The sequence below is a fragment of the Petaurus breviceps genome, unplaced genomic scaffold (assembly GCF_028583685.1).
Source record: "Petaurus breviceps papuanus isolate PSGF00001 unplaced genomic scaffold, PetGlider_PUasm1.0 90825, whole genome shotgun sequence".
Classification (NCBI taxonomy): Eukaryota; Metazoa; Chordata; class Mammalia; order Diprotodontia; family Petauridae; genus Petaurus; species Petaurus breviceps.
Window position 1 is genome coordinate 15,661,031 of NW_027187353.1, and position 25,042 is coordinate 15,686,072.

At 47.5% G+C, this 25,042-nt stretch overlaps 1 protein-coding gene across 1 annotated transcript in view; it reads right to left on the reverse strand.

Annotated features, from left to right (window-relative positions):
* MMRN2 (multimerin 2) overlaps window positions 1-25,042 on the reverse strand; it is a 45,459-nt gene that overhangs the window by 3,489 nt on the left and 16,928 nt on the right. Inside the window, exons 2-6 of the mRNA XM_069071375.1 lie at window positions 13,619-13,747; window positions 13,138-13,244; window positions 12,191-12,271; window positions 10,758-10,931; window positions 7,977-9,827 (exon numbers count right to left, since the gene is read on the reverse strand). Coding sequence (XP_068927476.1) covers window positions 7,977-9,827; window positions 10,758-10,931; window positions 12,191-12,271; window positions 13,138-13,244; window positions 13,619-13,747 — 2,342 coding nt within the window. The remainder of the gene's footprint in view (window positions 1-7,976; window positions 9,828-10,757; window positions 10,932-12,190; window positions 12,272-13,137; window positions 13,245-13,618; window positions 13,748-25,042) is intronic.

Below are 25,042 nucleotides of genomic sequence, written 5' to 3' on the forward strand. Positions count from 1 at the left end.
TTATCACTATTTTACAGATGAGGAAACTGAGGCAGGCAGGTTAAGGGACTGACCCAGAGACACACAGCTACTGAGGCCAGATTTGAATTCAGATCTGGAAAGAGCTATGGGTCTGAGGCCAAAGGACTTGGCTTCACATCCCGATCTCTCTGCCACTTCCTAGATGTGTGACCTTGGGTAAGTCACTTGAGCCTTGCTTTTCTCATTTGTAAAATGAGGAATTTGGGCCAGATGATCTCCTAGGTTTGGCCCAGCCCTAAATCTATGTTCTCACAAGTGTAGATTTATATGGAATCAGTTGGATAGGTGATACCCACTATCTTTTATCCCCAGAGTGCTCTAAAGGATGAAAAATGCGATGCCTTCTAGTCCAAGGCATATAGTTGATGGGCAGTTGGGTGCACTGTGGATGGCTCACTGCACCCAGAAGTAGGAGGACCTCAGACACCTGCCAGCTCTGTGACCTGGGTCAGTGATTTTGCCTGTCTCAGCTCAAGTTCCTCCTCTGTGAATTGGGGATAATTGTCACCCCTTCCTCACAAGATTGTGGGACTCCAGTGAAAGAACATGTTAGTGCTGGATAAATGCTAGTAATTGTTGTTCATTTGGCCTCCATCAGCATCATGCGAGTCTAGAGCTGGAAGTAAATTTCTAGATCGTTTAGTCCAGTCCCTTCCTTTTATAGATAAGGAAATGTGTGTGTTTGTGTGTGTGTATGTGCAACTCCTTGTGACCTTATTGGGATATTCTTGGCAAAGACACTGGAGGGGTTTGTCATTCCCTTCTCCAGCTCATTTTGCAGATGAGCAAACTGAGGAAAATAGGGATAAGTGACTTGCCCAGGGTCACCCAGGTAAGTCAGTGTCTGAGGCCAGATTTGAATTCATGAAGATAAGTCTTCCAGACTCCAGACCCAGTGCTCTGTGCCCTAAGGCACCACCTAGTGGCCACTGGGTGTAACTACCATACCCATACTGAGAGCTGGGCATTGTCTCTGGGCTTTCTACCATTAAGTCCTTTCCTCTTTCCACCAAACCCTCCTGCCCCAGTTGATCCTTGCAATGGCCCGGTGCAGTAAGCAGGCAGACATTATCATTCCCTGCATATCGCAGGAAAGGAAACTGAGTCCAGAAAGGGGAATATGGGTTAATGGCAGAACTTGGAGATCCCAGGTCCCTGGGCTCCCCACAGTGTCATTGTACAAACATATGGAATAATGCTTGCGTGCCATCTGCCCATCAGAAAGAGCTCCTTGAAGACAAGGTCTGGGTCAGGGGTGGGGAACACGCAGCCTCACTCGAGGACCTGGAGGGCCATGTGTGGCCTCGAAGTCACAGGTTCCTCACCCCTGGGCTAGATCTTTGCTTTATTTTGTATCCAACATGCTGAGCACAGTGCCCAGCACACAATAAGTGCTCGTTCCTGTACTAAATGCCCGCTGACTTGGAGGAAGGAAGGCTTGGGCTGAAGAATCCTAGATCTTGCATCAGAAAAATTGGGTCGGGGAGGCTAGGTGGTGCAGTGAATAGAGTACTGGCCCTGGAGTCAGGACCTGAATTCAAATCCAGCCTAAAACACTTAACACAAAAACTAGCCATGTGACCTTGGGCAAGTCACTTAACCCCAATTGCCCTCCAAAAAAGCAAAAAAAAAAAAATAAAGAAAAAGAAAAATTGGGTCCAAACCCCAGCTCAGCTGTGTGACCCCAGGCAAATCACTAAACCTCTCTGAGGCTCGTGATTTCATCTGTAAAATAAAAGAATTGTCCTTGGTCCTCTAAAAACTCGAAATCCTGCTCAGATCCTAGGGAAATGCCCCCTTTCATATTCCTTTAAAAACAAACAGCGGTCACTTCTCACTAAATTGGAATGATTTATTATTAGGTTATTATTAAATTAGGAAGGAGCCTAAGTGATGGCTCCTGGGAGGTCGTCAATAGTAATCACAGCCATTTTATGCAGCTAAGGCTTGCAAAGCACTTTACAAATATCTTATTTGATCCTCACAACAACCCCGGGGAGAGAGGTGCTCTAATTATCACCCTATCTTACAGATGAGGAAACTAAGGCTTACAGAGTTGAGATGCCCTGCCCAGGGCCACACAGCTAGTTTGAAAGCTGCATCTGAACTCTGGCCTTCCGACTCCAGCTCCAGCCCTCTGTGCACTATGGCTCGGCCTAGCCACCTCTCTAAGCAGAAGGCCATTGATCAGGCATATCGCAGAGGGGGTCCTTGCTTGGGTGTGATAGACAGCATTCCTTTTCTGCTCTGAGATATGAGTCTTGAACAGGAGGACCCAGATCCCTGGATGGTGGCTTTGCCCACGATGTCATTCTCCTTGCTGCCAGGGGGTGGGGGTGTAACACAACAGGTCTGGGCTCCAGCCTTTGTCACATTCCCTTCTGAATCGCTCTAGCCCTGACTGACTAGCCCTGTGTAGAAAGGAGAACCCCTGGATCTGCTGGCCCCAGTCCTCTGGGGAAGAGGGGACAGCAGCGGGGCTCCCACCTTCTCCAATGGAAAGAAGGAAGCCCACCCCAGTTTTCCACTTGCAAAGGAATTGGCCTGGGACCAGGAGGGTTTTGAGCCAACAAACATTCATTGATGCCAGCCCAGGGCTGGTAGAAACATATGTCCTGTATGACTCACTGTTATCCTGGTGTAATCTATAAAATGGGGATAATATTAGCCCCTCTTGTGCAAACCTTAACGTGCTATATGAATGCAAGCTATCATTACTGCTGTTATTGTTTTAATGAGGAAAAGGGGAATTCTTAGGCAGCACCAGCCCCTAATGCCCAAAGTTGGAGCAATGGTGGGGAAGCCTAGCCCACCCCGATTCAGGAGAACAAGAAGCCTAGACTGGCCTTCAGTGCTTGCCGTGACTTATTCAGGCAATGACCTGCTAGGAAGGGAGGTGCCAGGCTAACCCCTCCATGGTCATTTCCCTTCCCCGGGTTGTCAGGGCCTTAGGGAAATACCATAGGGGACTCCCCAGAGCAGCTGTTCTAGGCCTTTTCTTCTCTCCTCCAGCCTTAACCCCTTCCTCTCCGAAGTTTGCCTCCTCCTTTGCTGAGGAAATAGTGGTTATCCGACAGAAGCTCCCTCTTCTGCTTCTCCTAAATCCCTTGGCCTCTTTCCCATTCTCTGATGTCTGACCTTCTTATCATGTCACAAAGGCCAACCAGGCGGCAGCTGGACAGCTGGGGGGCCTGGTGGGCAGAGCACTGAACCCACTGGAGTTAACAGGACCTGAGTTCAAATCTGATCATGACTTTGGCTAAGTCATTTCTGCCAGCCTCAATTTCCTCAGTTATATGGGGAGAATAATAATACTTCCTTCCCAGGGTTGTTGTGAGGATCAAATGATAGGATGTTTGTAGAGTGCTCTTCAAACTTTAAAAGGCAATATAAATGCTAGCTATTATCCACTCTACAGAGGGAAGGTCAGTTTGTCTGGGTATTCTCTTTCCCCGTAGTACATGTTACTACTCTCTACTAGCTCTTTCCCTCTGTGTCTGGAAAGTTCTTTTCAGGCTCCTTTGCTGGAATGGGATTCACATGCTGCTCTGTGTGTGTGGTCAGTAAAAAACAAAAGCATTTATTAAGTGCCTACTGCATGCTAGGTCCTGAGAGCTGGGGATACGGGGAAAACCAAAGATAATCCCTGCCCTCCAAGGGCTCACAGTCAAATGGGCCAGAAAGCAAGTAAACACTCTTGTAGAGACAAGATCCATCTCAGTGGAAAGGTACTAATCTTAGGAGGTATGAGCAAAGACTTCTTGCAGAAGCTGGGATTTTTAGTGGAAACTTGAAGGAAGCCAGAAGAGGAGCCTTAGGTGTGGCCTGGACGAAGACCCAGCAGAGGAGACAGAAGCACCCATCAGGAGGAGAGCCAGGGAACAGCAATGTCACAGAAACCAGGCCTGAGAAAGTGTGGAGGACAAAGAGTGACTGAGGGTGCCAGAGGAGGAAGAGAGGTCACGAAGGGTGAGGCCCCTCGGTCTGGCCATTGGAAGATCATGTGTGCCTCTGCAGAGAGCAGTTCTAGTCAAATGATGAGTCTGGAAGCCAGAAGAGTTAAAAAGAAAGTGAGGGAGGGAGCAGAAGCACCTTTTGTAGATGGCTTTCTCAGGGTGTTTAGCCACAAAAGGGAAAAGAGACAGGACAATGCTCTTAGGAGTAGACAGATCTAGAGTGGGGGTGCCTGTGTGTGTCTGCACACATGAGTAGCCCAAGGCCCTGCACCGGCCCTCTGTGCTATAATGCCTGTCAGTGACCTTTCTTATTGGTTCCGATGGGCTCGGCTATCATCCCAATACAGACCAATGTATCCAGCATGTTCTCTCTCCTGAGCTCCAGCCTCAGTTTACCTTTTGGACATTTCCAGCCTGGGGTCCTATAGCCGTCTCAAACTCACCTCATCCTAAACAGAACTCATGCCAACCTTTCACTCCCAGCCCCTTCCTTCTTGATTTCCCTTTCTCACCAAGGTCATGGCCATCCTCCCAGTCACTCAGATCCTTACCCTCACACATTCTCCATTCTTGCCTTTCCCTCAGACTCCATTTCCAATGGATAACTAAGTCTTGTAGGCTTCTGTCTCTGCGGTATCTGTTCCTCTTCTCTCCATTCAAACAGCCACTGCCCTCATTCAGTCACAGCAGTCTCTTAATTGGTTTCCCTTCCTTTAATCTCTCTGCTTTCCAACCCATCCTCTACAAGCCGCCATATTGATATTCCTCAAACATAGATAGACCTGACCTCTCCTCTCAACTCTCTCCTCCCCCAAGAAAAGCTCCAAGAATTCTTTTTTGCCTCGAGGATAAAATGCAAATTCCTCAGTTTGGCATTTAAGGCCCTTCAGGCCTGTCTTCAGCTGACCTTTCCAGGATGATTCTATCACCCTCATTGCCTCTGCCTGTTCACCAGACTGATCTACAGCTGATCCCCCAAAATGACTGATTTCAGAGACATTTCATCTCTTGGTGTATTTGTTGAGGTTGCTGTTCCCAGGCCTCAAAGGCACTCCTGCTTCCTTTCTGACTCCTTTGATCCCCAGCTTCCATCAGGGCTAAACCTGACGCCATCCCTAAAATGAGGCCTATCCCCTGAGCCCCTCTGGGGGTCACATATAGTGACTGTGAATTAGCTTCTCTGTCTATGTGTTCTTCCTCTTCCCATTTAGAAGGTAAACTCTGAGCGCTGCTGGAGGGGGGGATTCTTGTTTTTTGTGTTTTGTGTTTGTATTGCAAGTGCCTGGCACATAGTCGGCACAGGTTTATTGAATGAATGAATGAGGCTCATATAGGACAACTCTGAGGTCTGGCACCTGGGTGACTGGAAGGATGGTGATGTCCTTGGCAGAAACAGGAAAGTCACAGGGAGGGATAGATTTAGGGGGAAAGGTGATTTATGTTTCAGACATACTGTTTTTTGAGATGCCTGGCAGGTGGTAGCAGAGGTCTGGAGCTCAGGAGTGATTAGACCTGGATAAATCAATCTGGGGTCACCTACATGGAAATGGTCATCAAACCCATGGGGAATTGGCCAGAAAAGGGGTCTGGCACAGAGGGATGGATGACAAATGGATGAACCAGCAATGAAAACTCAAAAGGAAAGGTCTGACAGGTGAGGGCAGAGTGTAGAGCACCAGGCTCGATCAGGAAGACCTGAGTTCAAATCCAGCTTCAGATGCTTATTATCTGTATGACCCTGGGCAAGTCATTTAACCCCTGCTTGCCTTAGTTTCCCTATCTGTAAAATGGGGAAGGGTTGTTGTGGGAATCAAATGAGATAATATCCATAAAACGATTAACACAGTGCCTAGCACATAGTAAGTCCTATGTAAATGTTAGTAGTATTAGTCATAGTAAGAGAAAACTAGGGAGAGAGGTGTCACAAAGACCAGCGAGAAGGCAATATTTAGGAGGGCCCCATCAATTTCTACCCAGTAACAGGGCCATTGCTTTTTTTAATCTTGGCCATTTTTGGCCAGTGTATTTCTGCTTAGCCCCTAGTCAAAGGAAGGATCTCAGCCAATATCTCTTTCATGTGGCTGCTCATACTCCCCCACCCAAAATTATCCACACCCCTGACAGAAATGGTGCTTACTCTAGGGAAGGGCATCACCTGACTGAATAATGTCAGGCGAAACCCCCTTCACTAGGACTGTGTTTTGAAGTGTTGGGCATCACCAAGACTGTGGTTAAAAGGAAACCTGTCAGACATCCTTTGGAACTGAAAAATGCTAATGAGTTTAACCTCCTCCTGCCTCAAGTGGGTACTTGTCCTCTTGAAGTAACGTATTCTTGGCACTAACCATTGGACTCAGTTGTTTCTATGTACTAGGCTACTGAATGAAGGGAAATCCCTTTACTGATGATCAGCAGTTCTTGAGTGCTGGCTGATTTTGGGGCTAAAAAGTGAATGGGAGGAGGAACTGGGGAAGCAGCTGGGGTACTACCGTAGGGGAGCTACTTAGTGACTTTCTGGGGCTCAGCCACCCATCCTCAAAACAGAGTGTGTGCTATAGTAGAAATGATACTAGGTTTGGATTCAGTCAGTAAAGATGAACAAAGGGCCTACTATGTGCCAGGAGATCTGGGTTCAAATTCTGGCTATGAATGTGAGAGTTCTCTGGAATGTGTAGACACTATGTAAATATAGGGTGATGAGATGGATTAAAAAGTATTATTATGATATATATATATATATAATATATTATACATAAAATATATTGCCATCATCATCACCACCACCATCATCACCATCATCATCATCATCAACACCACCACCATCATAATCATCATCATCATCATCATCATCATCATCACCATCATCACCACCACCACCATCACCACCACCATCATCACCATCACCATCATCACCATCACCATCATCATCATCACCATCACCATCACCATCACCATCATCATCACCACCACCACCATCATCACCATCACCATCATCATCATCACCATCATCATCATTTCTTTATTTTAACCAGACATGCAATTTAAGTTTTCTAGGGAATTCTCTCCTTCAGTGATGCAGGTTAGCTGATGTTCTGCATTTTATAGGTATAGTGGTGCCTGGGGGACAGAGAAATTAAACCCTTAGCCTAAGGTCACGTGGGCCAGTAAATGTCAGAGATGGGCATTGACCCCAGGTTTTCCTAGTTTGGAGGCTGGCTTTCTATAAGGTTCTGTGGTGTGGCAGAAAGGATGTGGCTGGATTTGGAGGCCTAGCACTTGAGTTCAAATCCCAGCTCTGTCACCACTCTGCCCACTGCCCACTCGGCTTCCTTTAAGTTGAAGCTAAACTCCCACCTTCTGTAGGGAGCTTACCCCGATCCTTTTTAATTCCAGTGCCTTCGGCTGTGGCACCATAGTGCATGGAGCACTAGGCTTGGAGTTAGGTAGACCTGAGTTAAAATCTGACCTCAGATATGTACTAACTGTGTGACCCCGGGCAAGTCACTGCACTCTGTTTGCCTCAGTTTCCTCATCTGTAAAATTAGCTGGAGAAGGAAATGGCGAACCAGTCCAGGATCTTCTCCGAGAAAACCCCAAATGGGCACACAGTCGAACATGACTGAAAATGACTGAATAGCAAATCCCTCAACTGATTACTTCCTATCAATCCTATATACAGTTTGCTTTGTGTGTTGTCTTCCCCACTAGGCTGTGAGGTCCTTGAGGGCAAGGACTGTCTTTTGTCTCTTTTTGTATACCCAGAGCTTACCACAGTGCCTGGCACATAGTAGGTGCTTCATAAATATTGATTGATGGATGGATTTGCTACCTCTGTGACTTCAGGCAGGTTCCTTAACTTCTCTGGTTCCCATTTCCTCACCTGTCGAATGAGGATAGTGTACTCTTTGATCCTTCCAGCTTTAAATCTATTCTTCTTACTTTGTGGAGATTTCCCCCCTCCCACAACGGCCCTTGCAGAGAACACACTGAAATCCTTACCTTCCCCAAGGAGCTTGGGGCCCTGGTTGCTGCTCCCACTCCCAGGGAATGGCTGCTCCCCCCATTTCTCTACTTGCTTCTTATCTCTCTTTTGGTGAGACTCCTGTTCTCTCCGTTGCTTCTTTCCCTTCTTGCTGAGGACAGACTGAAGCTTCCCCAGGTCCAGGCTGGCGTTGGTGGCCACCAGCTCTCTGTAGTTGCCAAACAGGCTCTGGAACAGCTGGAGATGATGGCCCAGGTCCTGCCTCATGGCCCTGACATCACTCTGCAGACCCTCCACGGACAAGTTGAAGGGCAGTGGCCCAGCAGGAGGGCAGCATCCTTGGGTGTGGCTTATTTGGGACTCCAGTTTCTCCATCTGTGTGTTCAGGTGTGTGATCTCACTCTTCAGGCTGACCAGGTCGTTTTCCTGGAGGCTGCCCCCATCTGAGGCTTCATGGTTGGGTTCCAGGTGTTCTGCCCTGCTCGGAGCTCCTGCCTCGACCTGCTCGGAGTCCAGTGGCTCACTTTTGCCAACACTCTCCAGCAGATCGAGCCTCTCCCTGAGTGCCGCCAGGTCGGCAGCATGCCCTTTCAGTTTACTTGATGTATAATCCAGGGCATCCTCGATTTGGAGGTAGGTCAAAGGCAGCCTGGCACTCTCCTCTTCTGTTATGTCCTCCAACAGCTCTTCTCCAAATAGGGTGGCCAGCACAGTCTGGTGCCTCAAGGCATCTTTCAGGAGGGAGCCAAAGGAATTGTTGAGGTGGCGGACTTCCCTGAAGACGTGCCTGTCTGCTCTCTTTAGCCCGTCTACCTCCCCGGCCAGCGCCTGCAGCTGGCCCTTAAGCAAGGCTACGCTGACCTTGGCCCGGGTGATCTCCTCCTTCTGGGCATCCACAGACAAGGCGAGGTCCTCCACTGCATTGCGTAGGGCCTTGATGGAAGAACTCTCCAGCATCTTCTGGTCCTCCAGGGTCAAGTGGGTTTCTTCCAGAAAACGAGTGGCATTTCTCTGGTCCTCCCTCAGGAGGCTCAGGTCAAAGTAAAGCTTTTGACAATTGCAGTCCTTCACGTACTTCATCAGGTCCGAATGGCTGCCTTGTAAGTGGTGCAGGGTGTAGTTCAGATCTAGGACCTGCCTCTCAAAGTCCTCCTTGATCTCCTCCATGATGAGGGACTTCTCCATGAGGATGACCCTGAGCTCCTCGATCATGGCCTTGTTGCCGCGCATGGCGCTCACCTGCCCTTCTAGCCTCGTGCCCAGCTCAAAGTTCTCATCAGAATCCACAAAGAGCTCTTTGATATCTTCCTCATGTCTGGCCAGGGTCTCATTGAGTTGCCTGAGGGCACTCAGGACTTCATCTTCTCTCCTGCCAGAGGCAAAGGACAGCTCAGAGAGGTTGCTCTGCAGCTGTTCCAGCTTGACTTGTAGGTCATTCTGTTCTTCCTTGGACTCTACCGTGCTGGCATTGGCCAGCAGTAAGTGGACTTCTTGGGCCTTCTGTATCTTCTTCACCTTCACATCTGTGTCTGCCCTGACCTCAGAAAGGTTGTGGTTCAAGACAAGCTGCTGGTCACGCAGCTGACTGTCAATGTCGTGCCGAAGCTGGTTGACTTTTAGAATGTTTTCCTGGACTTTGGATTCGAACTTGGTGCCCAGCTCCTGGAATTCTGCCTTGAGTACAGCCATCTCCTGGAACCTCTCAATGTTCTGGCGATTGGCCTCCACGTCATGAGACAGGTTCCTCAACATGTGAGAGAGGTTATGGAGGCTTTCATTGAAGCTTCTCCAGATGGGGCTGAAGTGAGTTTTCAGGAAACTCTGCACATGAGGTAGGAGGACCTGCTGAAGGGACTGATCTGCAGATCCTGTAAGCAATGGATGGAATCTTTTACATTGGGCCAGGGTGGATGACTTCCCCTTCCCTGACATCCAAAGACAGGCCTTGATGGCAGAATCAGGCTCAAGATAGTGTTGGAGCCTGAAGAGAGAAAACCCTTCCCTCTCCCCTGCCGCCCCAACTCACCAGCTGAAGTGTGGGTCATTAGGACTGAGGGTTGTATGGATGGCAGTGATAGGCATCCAGGATATGAGAAGGGAGAAGCCTGCTCAGGGCATATCGAGAGGGCAGGATTCAGCCTTATGTGCCACATTTTTGAGAAAGTCATTTACAGGCTGGGGAGATTCAAAAGGAGGGTAATCTGAATGGCAAGGGTTCTAGAGATCATGCTGTATTGAGGCTGGTTGAAGGGACAAAGGTATTTAGGCTGGAGGAGTGAAGACTCAGAGGACACATGAGAGCTGCCTTTGGCATCTGAAGGGCAAATCTTCATGAGAAAGAGGGACCCAGAGGACAGAACTGGGAGAGAGAACTCAATGAAAAATTTAGTTTTGAAGGAGGAAAAATTCTCTAACAATGACATCTGTCCACAGAGAGAATGGGCTCCCTCACCAGGGGGTGACTCTCTTTGCTAGTGGTTTATATGATGACCTGGGAGGATGTGGGAAAGTGGGTTGAAGGTCAGATGTGGGTCATACAATAGGGTCTCTGGATTCCTTCTAGCTCTACAATTTGGTGATTCTCTAACCTTTCCAAAGACTTCTTACCCAAATACTTCCTCAGAGATGATCAAGCACTCATTTCTTGTCAAGGTATTTGACTATCTCTCTTATCAGTCAATCAATAAACATTGATTAAATGCTTTCTATATGACAGGCACTGTGCCAAGTAATAGAAACCCTGCCATGCTAAACTTATGCCATAACTATACCTTGACCCCAAACTAAAACTTGCTCACCAAGTCCGGTTAGATTTGCCTCTGTCTCTTGGGCCGTATGGTTACTTTCCAGGGACGTTTGCAGGTCCAGAAGGCTGCTACTTGCCTGGTGGATGTCATTCTGAAGGTCTTCCAAGATACTCTCATGTTGTTCAGTCGCTCTCTGGAACTCCATGGGCTCTCTGGAAAGAGGAGCTGATTACAAGACAGAGATTCATTATAATGCAGCCCAGATAGCAGGGCTTGGGGTCAGAGAACATGATCCCTCACTCTTACCCAGAGCTTTCTTTATGAGGAATCATTGGAATGGAGGCCTCAGACATTCCAGAGGCTGCAAATGCTAATCCAAGGTCATCGGCTAGCATTTAAAACCAACTCTGGGGGGGTACCAAGAAATACCTTCTTGGCCCCTACCAGGTTTTGGCCACTTTTCCAAATGGAATCAAACTCTTCCATTCCATATGAATGTGTCTGGGGTAGTGGGCAAAGGGCACATCTGGCTATCTTGTATTTGATAAGAGATGGGGACCACAAGGGGAAGCAGAAAGGATTGTTTCTGAAATATGACCTCTGCTTGTCAGTAATTGGAAGTAACCAATAGGCAGTTGAGAGAAATGATTATTAATAACCACTGATTTGGGGAGATACAATGAGGGACTTTTTCTAAAGTCCTCATTACAAATGCTTGGTCTCTGAAGGACATTGCTGATAATGAGATTGGATTAACTTTCTTAACAGTCTTGTTCAGAGCCCATCCATATCTCTCCCCACTCAGGGTTGAATAGATTTCCCAAGGCTGGGGGTGGTCTGGGAATAGGGAACTCTCTCTTTGATAAGATGTCACTCTCAGCCCCTCGTTGTAGCATTAACTGTTAACCAATCAGAGTTGACTGCCACCCTCAGGAGTACCCACTCTTCCAAGGGCATATAAGCCTGAATGTCACAGACTTCCTTTTATTAAAATGCTGCCATTATTAATAAAATGATTAATAATCCAGAAATTATGTCTCTCAAACCTTTTAAACATCACACAGCCAAGGGATGATTTGAAGTAGATCTTGGGAGGGGAGAAGGTGGAGCAGAAACCTTGAATCATGAAGATACCACGCACACACGTACATATATGTATGTACACATGTGTGCAGTACACATGTATACACACAATATAGTATGTATCTTTAATGTACTTAGTTGTTGATATATTGTCTCCCCCATTGGACAATATGATCCTCGAGGGCAAAAAGGCTATTTTTGCCTTTCTTTGTGTCCGTAACACCTGACACATAACAACTGCCTAATACATTCTTGTTGTCTGGCTGGAGCATGCCTGTCATGGCCAAAGACAAAAGCTACTGGAGTGGACAGGATCTGATCACCACTGTTTTTCACTCCCTGGGGCACATAGCAACCATTCCCCACAGACCCAAGTTTCCCCGAGCAGGAAAGCACCAAACCAGTTTTGTGTTCCAGGGCCTCTTCCCAAGGGTCCGTCTTCCCTTTACTCTGGTTGTCCATTTCTGAGATCGTTGAAGGGTCTGTCGAAGAGAGGTGGCAAAGGTGTCAGATAAAAGCAAAGAGAGATGTTAAGTCCTTTGAGCAGCTCACACAAAGAGTCAGGGGGTGACCAGGCCACGACTTTGGCCACATCTCTCTAAGGCCACCTTTCTATCCACTGAGCTATCACAATTTTGGCCAAGAAAAGGGAGAAAAGCTGAGTGGGAGGGTCAAACGTTGTCCAAAGCATTTGATGGGGGAGGAGGGAGTGAGTCGGAATGGGAAGGGGATCATAGAATTTAACACTGGATGGCATCTTGGTGATCATCATTTCTGTCTCCTCAGGGACTCAGTTAAAGCACTGCACAGTGATGCCAACCTGAGTGCAAAAAGCAATGGCTGACATTTACAAGGTGCTTTAGGGATAGCTTTACAAAGCAGAGTTGGGATGTAGGGTCTGTGAGAAGGGGGAAGTAGAGGAAGGAGACTGAGGGTTCTAGGTGATGCAGTGCCTAGAGTGCTAGGCTTGAAGTTGGGAAGACCTGAGTTCGGATATGGCTTCAGATACTTATTAGCTGTGTGACCTTGGGCAAGTCACTTAATCTCTGTTTTCCTCAGTTTCCTCATCTGTAAAATGGGGATGATAATAGCCACCTACTTCCAAGGGTTATTGGGAGAGATAATGAGTTAATATTTGTTACAAACACATAGCACAGGGCTTGGCTCCTAGTAGGCACTATATAAATGCTTCTTCTGTTCTTCTTCCCTGAATCTGAAGTAGACTGTGATAGGCAGAAGAAGTCACATGGGGATGGGGGCATTCCATTTAACCATCCCTGGGAACTCCATGATCAAAACTGACCCCTCCCTACCTCCCCATCCCCTAGAGCCTGGGGACCAGCCTCACCATAATGTTGGCAGTCAGCCCCACTGTAACCAGGACAGCACTTCCGGACCACAGAGGTGTGCACTTTCTGTTTCACCTGGTAGACTGGCTTCAGGGAGAGCCGGTACCTGGAAGAGGAGGAGACTTTGGGGAGCCCTTGATGACTCAGCTGGCACCTGCTTCTGCTCTAGAGAAAAGCTGCATGTTTGGAGATTCACCCTTCCCTCTGTTCTTCTCACCCTGCCCCCATCTTAACAGTCCACTCTTTCCCTCAACTTCCCTTTACCTGGAACCTTCTTGCTCCTCCCAAGCCAGGGTCAGACACTCTGAAGTTTGATCTGGATGATCATTAGGAATGTGTGTGTGTGTGTGTGTGTGTGTGTGTGTGACAGACACAAAGACAGAGAGACAGAGAGAGAGACCGAGACAGAGAGGAAAGACAGACCTTCAATGAGGCTCTTCCCCTTTCATCAGTTCCTTATATCCCCTGGATCCCACTCACATGACTTTGACCTTCTGACAGTCAGGAGTCCCGGGAGGACAGGGCTGCTGAGAATGGACAAGGAACTTCTCTGTTTTGCAGGAAGCTATAAAGGTGACCAGCCTGGACTGCTGGTAGTGACACCAGTTACTAGAAAGAGAGATAAAAAAATAAAAGAATTGTTGCTTAATATTCCTTTCATAGACTCTCAGAATCTCATCATTGGGGGACACCTTGAAGGCCATCTTCTCTGACTCATACACGAATGGGAATCTCCTCTACAATGTTTCCAGCCACCAATCATCCAGCCTCTCCATTAAAGACCTCCAATGATGGGGACCCATTGCGTCCAATGGCAGCTCTTTCCACTTTGGGCCAATTCTGATCATTAGGTTTCACTGTTGTTGAACTGAAATCTTCCTTCTGTAACGTCCATTCATTAATCCCAGTTCTGACCTTGGGAGCCAAGCAGAACTCTGGGCCTCATAACTAGCCCATCAGACACTTGAATATTGTCTTCAATTTCCTCCTATTCCCCTTCATTAAATTGCTGCTCATATTTCTTCTTATCCAGATGGGCCAGAAGCCCCTTGCCTGCCTGTATATCATTTGTGAGCACCTTCATAATACCCCCCAGCCCCACCCCTCCACCAAGTGCTCAGCCTAGAATGACTTTCTGGGTATCCATTAGCACTTAACATCAAATTTCCTACTCTGAGGGAGAACATGCATTATTAATTATTAATTCCTGTTCCCATAACCACCCGCATTTGAATAAATGCTCTGACAGGAGGCTGGTTTGGAAGTTTTGACAGCTTCCCTCTCTCCTTGACCCCAATGCAGGGTTCTTAGCCTTTTTTTGTGGGTGTGGATCCTACAGGCAGTGTTTGAAATAGCTGAGGGACCCTGTCTCAGAATAAAGTTTTAAATTCATAAAAATTAAATAATAAGATTAGAAAGGAAATCAATTATATTTGAAATATAGTTTTAAATTTTTTGAAAGACATTTACAGATGGCAGTTCAAGAATCTAGCATTGTTTCCAGTTTCCATTTTGTATGCTTGGGATTTGCTGGCCTCAACCTCATCAGCTGAGATACTGGAGTACTTGAGGGCTAAGTTTGCAGGGGAAGGGGGTCAATAATCATTTGGAGAGGAATGAACAAGAAACACCATCTCCTAACTTTTTGCATAGCTCTGGGGGTGGAAGGTACATGACAATGAAGACTGAGAGGCCAAGTTGGCTACCCAGTCTTACACAACAAAACTGTCACAGAACCAGGATTAGAACTTAGAGCTTTTAACTTTAATTAAATTAATTTAATTTTGAATTTTAAATTTAATTAAATTAATTTTGAATTTTAAATTTAATTTTGAACTTTTTGAATTTAATTTTTTCCCATTAATAAAAAACCTATTTTCTCCCTTCCACTTCCCACCATTCAATGAAAAAGAAAACAAAATTTTTTAATAAATTTCTGTCTCTTCTCTTCCTCCTTCTCCTCATCCTCCTCCTTCTTTCTCCCTAGAACTCTTTTTAAAATCCCCATGACCTCAGTGCAGTGGAGACAGAGAGCCTAGAATCCAATCCTAGTTCTTTCATGCCACCACCTGGGTGAAATTCAGTAAGTTGTGCCCCTGGTCTGGGCCTCAGGTTCCTTATCTGTACCATGAAAGGGGACTAGCACTTTTGTCTCCCAGCCCATGCATCTTCTCCCTGTCAGGACTCACCCCAGCTCACATTCTCCGTCATTCAGAGCTGAAACTCCCCTTCCTTGGCCCAGCTGCAGGGCATGATAAACAGGGGCACCAATGGGCCCCACCACTAGCCAGTGCTGGAGTCAGGATCTGAGCCCTGGCAGTCCGTGGGTGATCAGCGTTCCTGCACACTGCCTTGTCACCCCCTGTTTCTGCTAGGAAGTGGCTGGGCATGTAGTATGGTGGGCATTTAATAAATGCTTGAGCAATTGACTAGTCCCCTTAACAATCATTAAGTGGATCCTACGTGCAGGACTGGGGCAGGGCAGGGGCTCCATGGTGCACAGAGAACTGAGCTTGGAATCAGGAAGACTGAGTTCAAATCTGGCCTCAGACACTTGCCAACTGTGTGACCCTGGGCAAGTCACTTAACCCTGTTTACCTCATTTTCCTCATATGTAAAAATGAGCTGGAGAAGGAAAAGGGAAAACCTTCCAGTATTTCTGCCAAGAAAACCTCCAAAATGGGGTCGTGGAGAATGAGACCTGACTAAAAAAAACCACCAAACAACCACAAAAGATGTACAGGACTGGCGATAGAGAGACAAAAATGAAACATTTTGTCCTCAAGGAATTTATAGGGGGATGGAACAGCCCAATGAAAAAGGATGTACATAGTTAGGCAAGGTAGGAAAGGAAAGGCAGAAGGGCTAATGAGCTGGCCTTGAAGCTAGGAGGATCTGGGTTCAAGTTCTGCCTTGGATGACTACTGGCTATTTGATTTGGGGCACCTTTCCAAAGCTAGAAGTTGAAGAAAAATTCTGATATGCTCTGGGAAGGGGATTTTCCACACTTGGGAATTCCCTATGCCAATCAGGTCTGACCCTTACTCCTTTATTATTATAAATAATTATTATGATCAATTAATATTAATTATATATGCAAACTATATATTAATTATGAATAATTATTATGATTATTCTTATTATCTATTACTTAAAGGTTTGCAAAGCACTTTATACAACAGCCTGTGAAGATGGTAGTTTTATCTTTATTTTACAGATGGGGAAACTGAGGCCAAGAAAGAATGAGTGTGGTCACACAGCTTGTAAGTGTCTGAGCAGGATTCAAACTCAAGTCTTCTAATTCTAGTTCCCACACTCTATGTGCCAAACCCTCTGACCAGTACAACGTTATATAAAGGAATTTCAATAGGGTGGGTGGGTGGGCGGAAACTGGAAAGGAGACCAAATATGTTTTCTAAATGAGTCAAGCGGAGGGAATTTGGAAATGTCAGGACACGATTTTATAGTGGTCCTTGATATGAAATGCCTCATTGTTGTAAGAAAGGGGTGAGGGACAAGAGGCCTCTCTGATAAAGCCTCTTTGAACTATGTGCCTGCGTGTGTGTGTGTGTGTGTGTGTGTGTGTGTGTGTGTGATCACATGGAAATACAGGAACCAAAATACTGATAATTCACATTTTGAAGGAAAACACCCACACCAAATCTGGCCTCAGGAACAATGGTCAGCAGCATAAATCAGAGAGGGTGGGGACAGAGAAGAAATCTGAAGGGCCGTCACAATGGAAAAGGAACCACATTTATTCTGCTTAGTTCTAGAGGTCCGAACCAGGAGGGATGGGTGGGGGGTACAACTTAGCATCATTTGGGCACACCATAAGGGAAGTAAGTACTAAACAGCCCAGCTAACCAAAAGTCGATGGGGCTGCCTTGGGAGTGGGTGGGCTCCCCCTCACCAGGGGTCTCAAGCAAAGCCTAGTGGACCACTTGTCCCAGTGTGTAGGAGAAGGGATTCTTGCTCAGGGATGGGTTCTGGGACCCTGGTTCCAGAGCTGGAAGGACCTTCATCTCATGTTATAGATCCAGAGATGGGTTGAGAGAGGTGCCTATGGCCACAAAGATAGTGAGAGGCAGAATTAGGTTGGAGTAAATGGTCTTGGAGGCTTTCTGAGATTCCCTGATTCTGAGAGGGGTCCAGCTGTGAATGGGTGGGTGTCAATCAGCTATGTTGACAGGCATAGTGGGCAAGGAAGATTTATCAAATCCAGTGGGAATGGAAATCATTTATGCTGCCTTAGGAATGTAAAATTTTAAGGTCTTCCCTGCCCCTAGGCTTAAGTGCACCTGGAGCCTGTGATAGGAGGCTTGTTTTTTCAAGAGATACTTTATGATCGGGCAGTGGGGTCAAGAGGGTTGTTACATTCTCTGAGCCAGGAGAAGGCTATATAAGCCCTGATGGGAGGCTTTGTTTTGGGGCTCACTTTGAGAAGTGTTGTGTGATTTGACCAGATAGAGACTCTGGGCAGCCGTTGAGAGCCCCCCTGCTTTGAAAAACCCAGCTGTTGATGCTTCCCTCTCTGGTAACTGTGATTAGGTATGGATGTATGTAATGGTTGGACAGTTTGGAAGCCTGTCTGCTGAAATGTTTCTCTGTCTTGTAACTTCTGCTTGTAACCTCTGTATTCTCTGAAGTTCAGGGTGCTGACCTTATACCTTCCTTTCCCACCCTAGTTATGATGGCCTCCAGATTGGTTTCTAGCTTTACCCCTTTCCAAGCTAAATTAATCTTCCTAATGTACAGGCCTGACCACATAACTCTCCTGCTCAAAAACCTTCTGTAGCTCCCCACTGCCCCCACTGCTTGGTCTGGCTTCCACACTTTGGTTCACACTGACCTTTAATGCCTCCTTCAGGACCTTTCACGGTCCTGCTCTTCATGCACTACAGACAAGATGAGCTCCTGTTCCCAAGTCATTCTGCCCTTCTCACCTCTGCTTACTGAAGCCTTTCTCTTCCTTTAAGGCTCAATCATGTGCCAGCTCTTCCATGAAGCCTTCCCTGATTGCCTCACCTTTCTTTAAGCCCTTCATCTTGAAGTCCTTCTTTGCCTTTGTCTCAGTCCCCCCAAGTTGTGCTTGTAAGTGTGCCCATGTAAGGGGAGGCAGCTAGGTTCAGGGGATGGAGCCCTGGGCCTGGAATCAGGAGTTTAAATCTGGTATCAGACTCCTCTTGGTTGAATAATGCTGGATGAGTCCCTTAACCACTGCCTGCCTCAGTTTCCTCACCTGTAAAATGGGGATAATAATAGCCCCCATCTCCCAAGGTTGTTGTGAGGATCATCTGTGAGGTGCTTGGCACAGGACCTGGCACACAGTAGGTGCCATAGAAGCCTATTCTCTCCTTCCCCACCCTCAAAGGAATGCTTTTTCCTACAAGCCTGGGTGGCAGTCCCAGAGCATGGTGACCCTCTCATCAGTGTCTAGGAAGAAGTGTGGCTTTTGTGAAGGAGCATGGGAAGGCCAGGAGGCCAGGCAGTGAGGAGAGGAGGAACATGGCCAGGACTATCTCTGGGCATGGGGTGGCAAGCCCATCCAAGGGCACCTTCCCCTTGGGCTCTGGTTCCCACCTGGAGAAGCCATGTTTGTGCCTAGGGCTGATGCCTGTCATGTCCCAAGAGCTACAGCAAGGCCCGCTGCCCCCTGAGCCCTTCTCCTGTTGAGTGAAGGGCCAAGGGTAGTGGGGGGATTGACCTGGAGACCTGGGGTGGGGGGTAGGCTTGCTGGGACTGAAGCTGAGAATGTGAACAGTGAGCATGATAGCGATGAGAGCGATGATGTTCATAAAGCTGCGTGCCGCCGTTACTCTGGGCGCCCTACAATTACTGTCTCATTCGATCCTTACAACATCCCTGCGGGTAGGTGCTGTTACCCTCAGTCCCCTGGTTTTCTCCTGCATTGCTGTTTTAAGCAGTAAATTATCCTTTTTCCTCCTACTACAATATTGTATTACAAAAGTGACAAGGCAGGGGTGGCTAGGTGGTGCAGGGAATAGAGCACCGGCCCTGGAGTCAGGAGGACCTGAGTTCAAATCTGGCCTCAGACACTTAACACACACACACAAAAACCTAGCTGTGTAACCTTGGGCAAGTCACTTAACCCCAACCGTCCTCCAAAAAAAAAAAGTAACAAGGCTACTGGTCAGGGGGAAGAAATTCAGAGGGAACAAGGGCTGGGGGAGTCAGACAGGACATGTATGGAGCCCGACCCAGTTTGCATAGTTAGCAGTCACAGAGAGTCCTCTGGGGCTTCCTCCTGGGACTGTGAGGCTTGGGGGTCTTGTTCCTTTTGATACCCCTGAGCAGGCCCTCTGCTTTTATAGGAATGTGACTCTGTGACTCTGGCTCCATGAGGAGATTTGAGTGGGCTGCTGTTCAGTGTAGATGCTGAGTAGGCTGTCACATGACCAGCCAAGTTGGAAGCTGAGAACTGGGCACGAGAAGAGTTTGGGTGGAAAGCCATAGGTGAAATATGCCCTGCCTTGTTACGATGCTTGTGGTGTGAGGAGGGGGGCAGGAGAGGGAGAGAGAAAGGGGTGCTGGAGTGTTTATTTTTGCCCTTCCTTTTTTCCTGGACCTTGGGTGTGGAGCTGGTTCTGGATTCAATGGGAAGGTGACTCAGCTGATAGAAAGTTAAGCCAACTAGGCGATATAGGTGGAAACAGTGGCTGGTCTCCAATCCAAACAGAGGTCTGCTCACCTTCCTGCCTTGGGTCACCCTGAAGGGCAAGGCTCGGGAGGTGGCCTCTCAGGGGACCCATTGATTGGGAGGCATAGAAAGCCTTAGACACTGGCCGGAATGGTCTACCCACTTCCAAAAAGGAACCGAGAAAGAGAACTTGTCCTGCAGTCTTTGTGGTTCAGTGATTATGGCGTGGGATGAGCATTTATCCCCGGAGCTGGGTCAGGAGACCCAGAAGGAGTGTAGGATTTAAAGCTGGAAAGGGCTGCAGAGGTTGTCAGGTTTAACTTTCTCATTTTACAAATCAGTAAACTGAGGTCTAAAATGTGGAATGCCTTTTGCAAGGTCAAACAGGTGGTAAATAGCAAAATTAGGACTCTAAGCATGGAGTTCTGACTCCAGCTCCTGTGCTCTTTCCAAGGGGTGTGGCCCTCTGCCAAACTAGGAGTGGGCTATTCATCTGATGGCACCACACCTCCTAAAACCAATTGTGTCTCTTCTTTAATTCACATTACTCCCACTCACCATCTTGTGTTAGGTCAGTGTGGTCAGTCAAAAAGCTCCAATTGAACTCTTACTATGTGCTGGGAAAGGGGCAGCTAGGTGGTGTAGCCTGGAATCAGGAAGACCTGAGTTCAAATCTGCCCTCAGACATCTAGTTGTGTGGTCCTGGGTAAGTCTCTTAGCCCTGTTTGCCTCAGTTACCTCATCTGTAAAATGAGCTGGAGAAGGAAGTGGCAAAACTCTCTAGTATCTTTGCCAAGAAAACCCCAAATGGGGTCATGAAGAGTCAGACAGGACTGAAACAGTTCAACAACATGTGCCAGGATAAAGCACCCTTCGACTTCCCTACACACTCAAATGTAGGGGTTCTTAACTATTAATGTGTCCAGGCCCCTTTGGGTAGTCTGGTGAAGCCTATGCACCTCTCACAGCATGAGGTAAAAACTAAAACATATGGGGTCACAAAGGAAATCAATTATATTGAAATGTAGTCATCAAAATGTTTTCAAGCAAGTTCATGGACTCCAGGTTAAGACCATTGACTTAGGAGAAGGGCCAATATCACAGGCCTCCACCAATGGAAAAAGGGGCCCGGAGATGCCAGTCCAAAGGACTGAATTTGACTTCTGCCTTGCTCTTAACCCCATCTGTAAATCACCTCCCCTTTCTAGGCTTCATTTCCTCCTCAGTAAAGTAAGGGGGTTGGGCTTGATGGCCTCCAAGGCCCTTTTGTTGCTGCCACAATGAGGTTCAATGAGAATCGAAATCTGCTCAATGTCAATTTTCCCCTCCCTTTTGGCTTGGGTAGAATGGGATGGTTCTCGCCTGGAGGGTTTTGAAAGCTCTGCAGTGAGTGTGTCTAATGGTTATTCCATCTCTGCAATGATCTTAAGTGGAAAATAAGAGCCACCATTTTGGATTGGCTCCATCCTTGGTCTGCTGCCAGCCCTCTCTGAGCCCTGAATCCTTGGGCATCAGCTCCTCTGGCTGCGCTCCTCAGAGCTCTGCCCTGACCGCAGGAAGAGGACGTCTCTATTTCCACAGTCCATGGAAAGGAGTGTGACAATGCCTCTCAGACCCAGGGAATTGTATATTTCTCACCTGGGGCAGGGAGAAGTAGGATGGGCAGTGAGTAGAGAGCCAGCCTTGGAGACAGGAGTGCTTGAGTTAAAATCCTGCCTCTGACACATATGGACTGTGTGACCTTTGGACAAATCATGTCACCTCTGAGTGCTCTAGGAAAGTCTGCAAGGCTATAAATGACTGAGAAGGTGTCAACCTGTACTAGGGGAGGGAATTTCCTCACCTGAGAGTTCCCTATATCAATGAAATCACAGATCTAGTCCAAAAGAAGCAAATTCAAACTCATGGTGGGGCCCAGGGTCCACCCCTTCTTTTCTCTCCAGGTAATGCTGTGGATCACCAGAAGTGTCCACCCCAGACAGAGAATCATAAGCTCCAGAGCCAGAAGCCACCTGAGTGGTCATCTAACCCAACCCCCTCAATCACACCCAAAGATATCTGTTAAATGATTATTATGTGCCAGGAGCTTTGCTAGGCTAGGGATGCAAAGCAAGTAACAAGCATTTATTAAGCACCTACTATATGCAAGGCTCTGTATCCTAAACTGAGATTACACACCCATCAGTCAACAAGCCTTTATTAAGCACCAGCTGTGTGCAAGGTTCTATATACTAGACTGGAGTTAAACATCCATCAGTCAACAAGCCTTTATTAAGTACCTGCTGTGTGCAAGGTTCTGTATACTAGACTGGAGTTAAACATCTATTAGTCAACAAGCCTTTATTAAACACCAGCTGTGTGCTAGGCAATGGAGATACAAAGGCAAAAACCAAACTAGAGCCTGCCCGCAGGGAGCTTCTGTTCTGCTGGAACATGGCAAAAGCAAAGAGATGGGGGTGGATATACTACATGGACATAGATTAGTAAATAGACAGCCATTCCAGAAGGGAGAGGGCAGTGTGGCATAGTGGACAGAGTGCTGCAGCTGGGAGTCAGAGGACTTGGATTTGAATCCTGCTTCAGACACTCTCACTGCGTGACCCTAGGCAAGTCCCTTACAGTCCTCTGAGCCTCACTTCCCTCAGATGGGCAGGTGGACTCAGTGACCTCTAAGGTCCACTCCAGACCTGAATCTAGGATCCCATGGTCTTTGGTAAGAGTGCCAGCAGGAGGAGGGGGTTGCAGCAGGAAGGAGGGGAGCGGGCCTGAGCTGGGCTTCAGAGGGAGGGGGTGACAGAAGCAGATGGAGATGTGGAGGGAGCACTTCCCAGGCTTGGGGGGAGGTGCTGTAGAAGGGCACACAGGCTGGAGATGGCCGTCAAGATGGAAGAGTCATGAGTGGTCCAGTTTGGCTGGACAAATAGCGCGTGAAAGGGAATAATGTGAAAAAAAAGACTCGGAAGGAGAGAGACAGATGTCAGCTTGGGGAAGGCTTTAGCTGTCAGACTAAGGACATTTTAATCTTAACTAAGAGGCAAGAGGGAGCCATTGAAGACTTTTGAGCAAGGCAGCAGCAGGGTCAGCGCTGTGTTTAAGGCTGTTGTGGCAGCCGTGTGCAGGATGGATTGGAGGGGGAAGAGACTGGAAGCAGGGAGACCAAGCAGGAGGGTGCCTCAACGTGCCCGAGTCTTATGGCTGCCCCCACTCCACCCCAGACTGTAAAATAAAGGGGAGAAGTGTACTTTCTCCTCTCTTCTTCACAGAATCATGAATTAAAAGATGGAAGAGAATTCAGCATCCTCCAGTCCAGCCCTCTTATATGAGAGCTGGACTAGATGAGGAAACAGGTTTAGGGAGGTCCTAATTCATGCAGACAGCAGCAGGGCATTTAGATTTTGGAAGGAAGGAAATAAGCATTTATTAAATGCTTGCTGTGTGCCAGGCAATTTACGAATTCTATCTCATTTGATCCTTGTAATCAGTGTTCTTGTTTTACAGTTGGGGAAACCGAGGCAGGTAGCAGTTAAGTGACTTTCAGGAGGATGGATTTGAACTCCGGTCTTCCTGGCAATTTCAAAGCCTAGCTCTTACCTAGTGGAAACTTAGTCCGTGTTTGATTGAGTGAAGGGTGGCAGCAAAGGTCAGCAGGGCCTTGAGAACACGCTTGTTCCCGTTTATTTCTTTTTCCATCTTGTTCTTGGCTGTAGCTCCAGCCTCATAAACAGCCCTCAATCTGGGCTGGTCTGAGCAGCCGTTTTCCTGAAGAAGTGGCAAAGGCCAGTCCTGGAGGGGGGCCCCCATTGTTCTCACTTCCCTGCGGGGGCCCCAGCTTTCTCCCAGACCAAGGGTGGTAGGACTTTCCCTCTCTTGGCAGCTCTGCTTACCTCCCCTTCCCAATTTTTATCTGCTCCAAACACTCTGGTAGGCAGGCGGGCGTGCCCTCCTCTTCCTAGAAGAACACCACCCACTCACCCGCTCGTCACGAGTGTGGGCTTGGTAGAGCATGGAGGGAACATACCCTGGGTGACTTCGTTGGCAGTAGCCGGAGGGGCGGGCTCACTCCCAACTGGAGGCAGGCATCCAGGGATTCAGAGGCATGCTGGCAAAGAGCCCTTGGCTCGTGGGACCCCCTTCCAGACGCCTGGGAGTGGTGTTCTTCTTTTGAAAAGGGGCAGACAGAACATAATGCAAAGAGTGCCAGCTCTGGGGAGGGGGAAGAGACATGGGTTCCAATCCTGCTTCTATTCTAATCTTTGGCAAGTTACTTCATATCCTTATCAGTCTCCTTATCTATGAACTGATAAGATTAGACTAAATCATTTTACCCCCCCAGCTCTACAGCTGTGACCCCATGAAGATTCGATGAGAAAATGTATTTCCCCCTTGTTATTTTGCAGAGGTGGGGCCCTATGGGTCTAGAATATTGTATATACTCACAGCAATGGGGCAGCTAGGTGGTGTTGTGGATAGAGCTCTGGGCCCCAAGTCAGGAAGACCTGAGTTCAAATTCGGCTTTAGACACTTAAAGGCTGTGTGACCATGGGCAGGTCGCTGAACCCTATTTGCCTCAGTTTCCTCTTCTGTAAAGTGAGCTGGAGAAAGAAAAGGCAAACCACTCCAATATCTCTGCCAAGAAAATCCCAGATGGGATCTTGAAGAGTCAGACATGACTGAACAGCAACAATATATTCTGTGGGGTGCAGTTGTTCCATTTCCATGTTGGCCTCGCTGAACCGCCTGTCCTTCCCCTTTTTCTATGCTTTATTTTAAGGGTGGCTATCTGCTACGAGGGGAAGTGGGGGCATAAAAACAAGAAATATAAAAAATTAAAAAGAAAAAGTGCAGGCAGCAGTCAGAGAAACTGACTTGCTAAGAGTACAATTCCATCACGTGGCCTTATTGAATGAGTGAATGCATGGCTAATGGTGGTAATTTTTTTAAAGCAATTTTATATCACTTTAGAGTTTGCAAAGAGGTTTACAAGTGTGATTTCCTTAGAGCCTCACAGTAATTCTTTGGGGTAAGTGCCATTATTTTCTCTGTTTTATATATGAGAAATTGAGGCAGATAGGGGGGAAGTGACTTGTCCAGGGTCATATAGCTAGGAAGTATCTGAGGCTAGATTTGAACCCTTCTCTCTCTGGCTCTAGGCCCAGTACTCTAACCGCTATGTGGCCTCTCTGTCTTTTTTGGAGGGTGGATATGTTTATTTCATCTGTGTAGGGGACTTCTCACGAAAAAAA